Source organism: Nestor notabilis, unplaced genomic scaffold (genome assembly GCF_000696875.1).
Source record: "Nestor notabilis isolate BGI_N333 unplaced genomic scaffold, ASM69687v1 scaffold6797, whole genome shotgun sequence".
NCBI classification, from domain to species: domain Eukaryota; kingdom Metazoa; phylum Chordata; class Aves; order Psittaciformes; family Psittacidae; genus Nestor; species Nestor notabilis.
In genome coordinates this window covers 38,105-46,671 of record NW_009937754.1, presented here as the reverse complement: position 1 = coordinate 46,671, position 8,567 = coordinate 38,105, and the positions used below count along the sequence as shown (strand labels likewise).

Sequence of the window (8,567 nt, the reverse complement as noted above, 5' to 3'; positions counted from 1 at the left end):
GCACGGGGGTTCACCAGTCCCATGCTCAGCTCAATGTCTGCCACTGGCTAGCCAGGTCACTTTGGTTACGTCATTCTCTCCACATTACACAATGTAATAGCACTGTGAGAGAGCTGAACAGATTTCATACCACAGATAATAGTAACAGGATACTTTACAATCTTATTTGCAAATTTCACAGTAAACAGCTCCAAAAAAATAAGAGTATGGGGTTTTTTCTCACCAGAAATTCCTGTTTCCTTCTGTGGAAAGAAATTCACACTCGAGAATCCAGTGAAGCAATAGAATACAAAGCTTTTAAGAATCTACTCTACTGTGATTTCTGGATTCTCAAATAAGTATTCAGGTCAGTTTTAAGCTATCTATCCTGTATTTGCAACTAGGCAATACAGCCAGGTTGTTTGCTAGAATACAAAAACACTACAGCTATCCAATCCCAGAGACAGACTGCTCAGAAATGGAAGTATCAGAGAGCTACACAGCAAACTAAAAGCTGCATTCCTTATTACTTCAACCCATTACAGAAGTGTCTGAGGGTAAAATGAATCAGCATACGTAAGTGTATGATAACTTTCAGAAACTGTGGGTACAAGCCAGTGGGATAAAGGGGAGAAAGCACATAAAACCTCAGGGAAATTCTACTACCTTTATAGCCATACTTGAAGATTGGGTCCCACATTCAATTATCAGGAGAAAATCGCCCTCCTGCTCATTGTCCTTTGGCTGGAGCTTAAACACTGGGAGGTCCCCTACTTCTGATGTACATATTTTTAAACGTTCCAGTCGCACATAGGGGATTTTCTGCTCCTTAGAGCAAGATCTACAATCAAAATGATACATGGTTAAACTCACTCATATTCCACAAAAATTCTGTTCCCTACTAATTTTCAACATTTTTCATGCACTGTTGTGTTCCTTTTCCTTTGTAACTGTGGTTCTGGCCAAATGCTGAAAATCTGGATGCTTTTTCACATACCAGTTCTTTAAGAAACGTGAATGCTATCGCTTTTAATTAATCATATGTGTAAATACATTACTAACTTCTGTGTTAAAATTTTGCCCTGCTCCATATATTTTTCTTTTAATGATTTCAACTTTAGTCATGCTTGATACTTTTCAGCATGGCTGACTTCAAGCAGCAACACAGTACATCATCAACTTTCCTTTAAAATATTATTACAGTAGTAGCTGGAAACAGAATTTTATAAAATTGTTGAGATCATGTTAATCCTGTTCCCATTATATTCGTTTAGATTTAATTTGGGCTAAACAGTTTCCAATTATTCAAGTGAGATAAGTTGGAAAGATTTATTCATTCTGGAAAATTGCACAGAATAAGAGAAATACATGAACTCACCACTTCTTTTAAATTGTTATTTTCAAGTTTAAGAGAATACTTTACAACTTTCAGAATTATTATCTATAAGGAATCTTGCATTCTTTTAAGTTCTCTGTTACCATTAAGTACGACAAATTTTCTAAATATACACATAAAATTTCATGGCCGGTGCTTTTGTATAAAAAAAGACTCTGTTACCTGACATTCTGATTGCTTTTCATATCCATTTCAAAATGTTCCTTTTCACAGTTATTGGAATCTGGAACAGAAGATAAGAAAATGAATAAAATATTTATAATACCAGAGTCAGATTAGGGTAGAAAGTACTTCAATATTCATGTACTTCTGACTGGTGTTTAATATGATATCATAAGTGAATTATGGAATCATTTCATCTATATGTATAGAAAATGTGTATGCTATTTTCTATTCTGCAGTACAGTCTTTGACTTTCTCTTTGCTTTTAACCACAGCTTCTATACTGAATATGAGGAGTCTTTCCAAAATATTTTTGTCAAAATGATTATGTGCTCAGGGAATAATTTATGTACACAGCCACACCACATTCACTCGTATACATGGAACAAGACAAGCAACCCTCTTTGCTATACAGCCTTCTCTTGAAAAAACCAGACCTACTGAGGTCTGAACTCCTGAGGTTCAAGAAGTCTCTGCAGTGTCTTGTTCCTTGCTAAGAAGGTTCTGGATAATTCTAGTTATTAGAAAACAGGAAGGAAGTTGTGTCTCCCATCTGCCGCTGATGGATGAAAGCTACTCTGTATGATCCCTTTCTATCCTCCACCATGTATAACATATAAATTGAAAACTATCTGTTACATAATCATGCAAGTAACTGTAGCCCTTGACTGGTACTAGACACAAGAGTAACAAAACAACTTTGGAAAGATGGCACGAGTGAGAAATGAAGGCCCCAGTGGATGCCCTTGTAAATACCAGTCCACTGACAAATTTCATAGTAAATTTTTCTTTCGCTAGGAATTAGTTTGACTACACTATACTAACAAGAAAACAAACCAAATATTATGGCTATCTGGAAATAAGTGAGTGCCAGGAACACATGCTCTCCTGGGTTCAGCTACAGCAGTCATTTTTTCTCCTTCTTAGCAGCTGGTGCAGGGCTGTGTTTGTGACTTTCAGCCTGGGAACAACGCTGATAACACCGATGGTTTTAGTTGTTGCTCAGTAATGTTTACTCTGACCAAGGACTTTCTCAGTCTCCTGCTCTGCCAGGGAGGAGGGGAAGCCGGGAGGAAGCAGAGACAGGACACCTGACCCAAACTGGCCAAAGGGCTATTCCATACCACAGCACGTCATGCCCAGTATAGAAACTGGGGGGAGTTACCCGGAAGACCCAGATCACTGCTCGGGTCGGGCTGGGTATTGGTCGACGGGTGGTGAGCAATTGTATCCTCTCCCCTTGTGATTTCCTTATCATTATTATTGGTGGTAGCAGTAGTGGTTTGTATTATACCTTAGTTACTGAACTGCTCATATCCCAACCCGTAGGAGTTACATTCCTCCAATTCTCCTCCCCATTCCTCCAGGAGCGAGGGGAGGAAGAAGCGGGGGGTGTGAGCTAGTGGCTGCGTGGTTCTGAGTTACTGGCTGGGCTTAAACCACAACACACGTCTTCTAAAGAAAATCTAGCTTGGGTCAACGGTACCTAACCCATGGCTTGAAAGCAATGTGCCTCTAAGATGGTCTGCTGTTCTCAGCCACAAGAAACACAATGGAATCAAGACTGACCAGAAAATGTGCATTTCACATCACTTGTTAAGTGTTATTCACTTGGGATTGTTCTGCAGTTGAAAGGTGGTAGCCATGGCTCTGGCAGGAATTACTAAAGAGTGACTGCACGCTGAGCTGAAGGAGCAGCTCTCATTACACTCTGCCAAACCAGAGAATGTTCCAGTGGTGCTGGGTTCCTAATATTAATCAACGTTTCCATCAGCAACTTGGCTCATAAAAACCAGTACCTATAAAATTTGTGGAAAACACCAAACTAGAGGCGTTGCAAACACTGTGGAGAATGTTTATGATTAAAAAAAAAATTACCTTGATATATCAGAGAAGAAAAATCTCCTAAATCAGTAAGATTTAATCAAGATACCTAAGTATTATGCTTATGAAGGATCAGATGAATGTAATCACACAGGAAAATAACTGACTGGCAAATTGTTCTGTAGAAGGAGCTATGGGTCACTGTGGACTGTTCACTACATGTGAGTCTACTATATAGTGCTGCTGCTGCACAAAAGTCAGATGCCATCCTGCAACATATTGCCAGCAGTGACGAATGCAAAACACAATGAGCTGATACCCTGGCTCCGCGTGGCACCCCAGAGGCCTCAGTTGCAGCACTGCATTCATCTGTGGGCAGCACTCCTTAATTGCAAAGAACCCAAACCAGTGCAACAGGAATGAGGTGGTTTTAAAAAAATCACAGCTCTGACCCACAGGGAGAGACTGAAGCTATCGGATTTGTTTAGTCTAGAAAAGAGAAGGGGAGGAGAGGGTGTTTACACAAACCATGATTAGAAGAAAAGTGGCTGTAAGGGGCAAAATGATGAAATGTACAATTTTTACCACATCTCTTGAGGCTGGGATAAGAAATATTTTGTTGTAAATTAAATGTTTAGGTTTTATATTAGAAAAGAATGAGTCATTGGAGGTATATACCAGAAGCAGTGAGGTTTGGCAGCACAGCACTGCTGAAGCCAGTAAGTCCTACAGAGAGCCACCAGCAAAGATAACGTTGCATTTGTAATAGAGTTCATCTTTCTCCCTGGTGCACACTGCATATGGTGACTTTATCTCCTCAGGTCTCCCCTCGATGCATGCCTTTAAACAGCAAGAGCAGGATGGGAATTGCTCACTCCTGATCCTTCCTTGTGATAAGGGAAAAACATCGAATTCAACACTCAAGTCTTTCCATCCTCTTGCAGAACAGCACCTGTGCTTTGCACACTGCAGATTTGGAGCATCTGTTATAGATAGTGAGATTCTGTATGCTGTGTCTGCTTTCTGTGTGTAGTGTCACAAGAACCAAACCAGATACTGCAAAGCTGCTCCTCTCAGAGACGCTTAAGCCTGACTGAGGCACAGTTTTTAGGGGTGTGCCTAACTCTTACGACTCACACAAATGATTGTGGCATAATTGTCACAATGTGGCATAGTACACGTAAGAGAAGACAAATACATTTCCTTGGCTCACTGAGCTAGACCTCTTTTGTACTAATTAGAATTCTCTGAATAAAAATACAGCACAGAGACAGAAATATTAATTCATCTTTTACAGAGAAAAGCAGCCAAATACTGGCATAAGTCACAGGATAACAGCTTGATCCTGCAATCCCCTGCTTGCATGAATAGTCCCATTGACTTTTTGAGTTTGCAGGAAGGAGGCTTTTCAGTGTAGCAGAAGGGTTCTGGCAATTTGCCCGTGAAAAGAGTTAAGGTCTAATTCTCCATTAAGGCTGGAGAAATAGGCCTTGGCTGAAGGGAATGTTCCACGGTAGACAGAGCCAAGGAAAAGCACATACTGTGCAATATAGCAACCTAACAAAATTTGCTATGCTGCTGATGTGAAGGACTTAGCAGAAAGCACATTACATTTCAGAAGTTTGGGTTTTTTAATTGAATTTGGACTCTTCAAACCAGCTCTTCAGTAGTCATAACTGCAGGTCTCATTAACAGGAGTGCTTCTATAAGAACTAATACTCCAGGTACTTCAAATAGACAGACCCATTTCTGGTTCACAGATGACGGATGTTACAAATTCAAGGCACATCATTTCCATGTTTTTCCTCCACAAATGAGATAAACATGCTTTGCCATTGGATTAAGTACTCTGATAATATTTGAAGCTTGTTAGAAAAGCATATTGGTCTGTAAATACATTAATAAGCATACTGCTTGGCAGTGCTTGCAATGCACAGTGTTAAGAAAGAAAGACCGAAAACCTAAATGAAATAATGAAAAGCCTGGTACCTTCTTTGCTTCTCAGTTCTCTCATTCTGGCATTCATGGGCAGGAAAGAAGCATTGCTGTGCAGTTCAGAAGAAGAAGTGTAATGGTGAGATTTTTTGATTGAAAGATTAATAGGTTCTTCCAGCACTTTTTGCATAGAAAGAGTTAATTCATTAACTACATCTTGCCCAGCAGTATCCAAGCTGTTTTCTAGAGGATGATTTACAGTATTGAAGTCTTCATCTTCCAGCTTTGGGGTGGCGGGTGGGAAAAAAAAAGAAGCACATTTTACTGTTTGTTTTCTTTCCTTCCATGTTAAAAAAAATAATTTGTAATTAGTCTTCAAATACCACATAGGGAAAACTTCACTCACTGAAATAGCCCTTTGACTGCCTACAAAAACGTGTGCTATCAATGAAAGTGGACTCCCTTTCAGTAGAGGAGTTTAAGCAATTCCTACCTTGCACTTAGTGCTGCCCTGGAGTGCATCACCTGGTGCAGGGCCAGCAGCAGCCCCAGGGCTCAGGTCACTTGGAGCTCTGCCCATCACCAGGCTGTAACTGGGCACTGACTCTGGTGGAGTACCACAGTCACAAAGGGCGCTTGGGGATGGGCAAAGAGTTTCAGTGGCTGCAGCTTGCATCTGTGGATCAGCCGAGCTAGATAACCTCATGGAAGGTAGTTCCATTTCTAAACCGTCGGAAAAGCCCACAGCGCTTAAGGATGCCAAATGCTGGGAAAAGTAAAAAGAAAAAGCAAACAATATGTTAATAAGCTTTTCAGCTATAGGTAATGAAGCAGTTGTTGTGTATCTACTGTTATTTTATACAATTTCCAAAGGCTTTAGAGTTTCCACTATTAAAGCTGAAAATTGGAAAAGGAGACAGCTGGGTTACTTTTCTGTGATTTACAAAAAATGTCTTCCTTGGATCAGTCCAAAGGATCCTGATTTTTAACTTCCTACAATGAATGGGAAATCTAGGAATGTAGAACAGTGTATTAAATCAATTCTTGATGTAAACCCTACTAACTACCATTAAGTTGTTCCAGAAGAAATAAGATTCGTATCAGACTTTTTACCACTTTATTAAAAAATCATCAGATTATTTTATTCAGAAAGAAGATTCAGAAGAAAGAAGATTCAGATCTGATACAGATGGATGAAACTCTTGTTACTATTAATAACGGTGAAAAGTTTATGCTAGTTAGTGAGTCTGTCCCATTAAAACCTACACCACTTGCCCTTTAAATATCATAGCATAAATCGAGAGACATCCTACATGTGCTAATGAGAAAAGTATGTAACATGTCTAGTTTCCAAAGAAAGGGAATTTTTACCAAAGTCTCTGAACTAGCTTCAGTAACATGCATTTTCTACTGTCTCATGATTTGCCACTGTCAAAACCACAGAAATACTGCTATACAAAACAAAACAAATTCACCCATATAGGTGACTTCCATAAGCTGCCTTACATCCAGGAACATGGGTCTGTACTGAAATCGGTTCTCTCCTAGTGTCCATATGAAGCCAATATAAGCAGTTTTTAGAAGTATGGAGATTTGTGTCATTTGAAAACATAGTTTTCCATTTATTTCATCATATTTCATTGGTGTTTCACAAATGACTGAATAAATCCTTTCCCTTTGACTACAATACAGTAAGCAGCACTCATTGTAATATAAATCAAGACAAAAGAAATGTGTTGATTGTGTCTGAATTTATTTATTGATTGAGTTTAATTTCATTGTTGTACTTTTCTGCTAGGGGCCTGTGACTTTGAAGTGAATCTGAGTCAGGACCCATTTCCTAGATTTAATTAGTATTTTTCAACTCTTACTCCATTTTGGATTTTGATACCTTTGTCCATCTTAATCCAACAGTGGTAAAGACAGTAGCCTAGATTGAGCTGTCAGTTCTGCCTGTGTAAATCCTACATAATGCCAAAGAAGTCAGTGTTGAATTCCTCTGCTTGCAGTGCCTATCACCAATGTGCTCCACAGACATTCATTTTCACCTATGTATGTTATTTAATTTCCTTTTCCTCAGTTTGCAATATACATTACAGTAGGAGCTTTGCCCAAACAGTGAGCACTTACATTCAATGAGACAAAATAGCCTGCATTTGAGACAGAAAGAGTTCAGCTCTTCTACAGTGCTAGGAAATGTTTGTGCCATCACAGTGCTCTAGTAAGTCTGTTTTAAACAGTCCTTTTATGTGGAAGGCACCCAGAGAGTACTAAGTCTCTGCAGCCAGGGCATTGGCCATTTTCTTCCTATTAAGTCAAATCAATGTCCTTAAATCTAAGCTGCCTGACCTATAATAACTTCTTGGAAGCAGCTGGAACTAGTCAACCATGTGCTTTCTACCTTATGTTTAAGCTGAAAACTAGAACACAGCAAAGGAGGTGCATTGGTGGAGGCACAGGTTGCTGTATGCTCTGTCTGATGTAGCATTCCTATGAGTGTTCATGTTTCAAACCAATGTAAGTAGGTCAGAAAGGAATCCAGCTTTCATGGTCACACGTCCTAAGAAGTCCACAAAGACCAAAAATGTTCATTTGCTGTCATAATTTTTTTGTGACAGGTTCCTGCACATGCAGTGACAAACGTGGCCTATCGAGAACACATTTTCTTTTTCATAACATTGCTCTTTTTATCACAAGCCTTTTTCAGATGACAAAATAAACACGTGAATTGTTCTCATATATAGAAAACAAATAAGCAGAATCAATGCTTGAACTGAACAGATGGATGTGATCAGCCTTGCCTTTCCCACTTATTTCAAGTATTAATTAAGTTCCTGTGAGGTAGTTAAATATTTATTTAGCCAGATTCTCAAAAGCACAAAGCATCCACAAATTCCTGCCTGACTTAATAGGAACTACCTAATGTTCTATTGGAAATGGGCATGCTGAGGCATACAGTGGTAGGCATACCACCCAAAGTTGCATAGCAAGGTAACTGGAGACCTTGTGGCTATTTACTTCTTCTAACCACATACATCTTCCTTTGCATGTGTCACAGCTGCGTGCCATCATGTATTACATATTGAGACCTGAGCCTGTGAAGGCCCATCTGCGTGTACTGTATGCATTGCAGACAAAATGTTAGCCCTACTAAGACAATGGTAGGCTTACTCCTGGCTTCAGTGAGACAAGTTTACTTACTGGGAGTAATCACTGGGACAACTCTTACTGCAGAAAAAGAATAGACAGATACACACATAAGACTTTGTAA

At 39.4% G+C, this 8,567-nt stretch overlaps 1 protein-coding gene across 1 annotated transcript in view; it reads right to left on the bottom strand.

Moving 5' to 3' along the window:
- TRIM66 (tripartite motif containing 66) overlaps positions 1–8,567 on the bottom strand; it is a 49,575-nt gene that overhangs the window by 5,717 nt on the left and 35,291 nt on the right. The window contains exons 11-14 of the mRNA XM_010018987.1: positions 5,790–6,062; positions 5,351–5,579; positions 1,538–1,598; positions 646–820 (exon numbers count right to left, since the gene is read on the bottom strand). Coding sequence (XP_010017289.1) covers positions 646–820; positions 1,538–1,598; positions 5,351–5,579; positions 5,790–6,062 — 738 coding nt within the window. The remainder of the gene's footprint in view (positions 1–645; positions 821–1,537; positions 1,599–5,350; positions 5,580–5,789; positions 6,063–8,567) is intronic.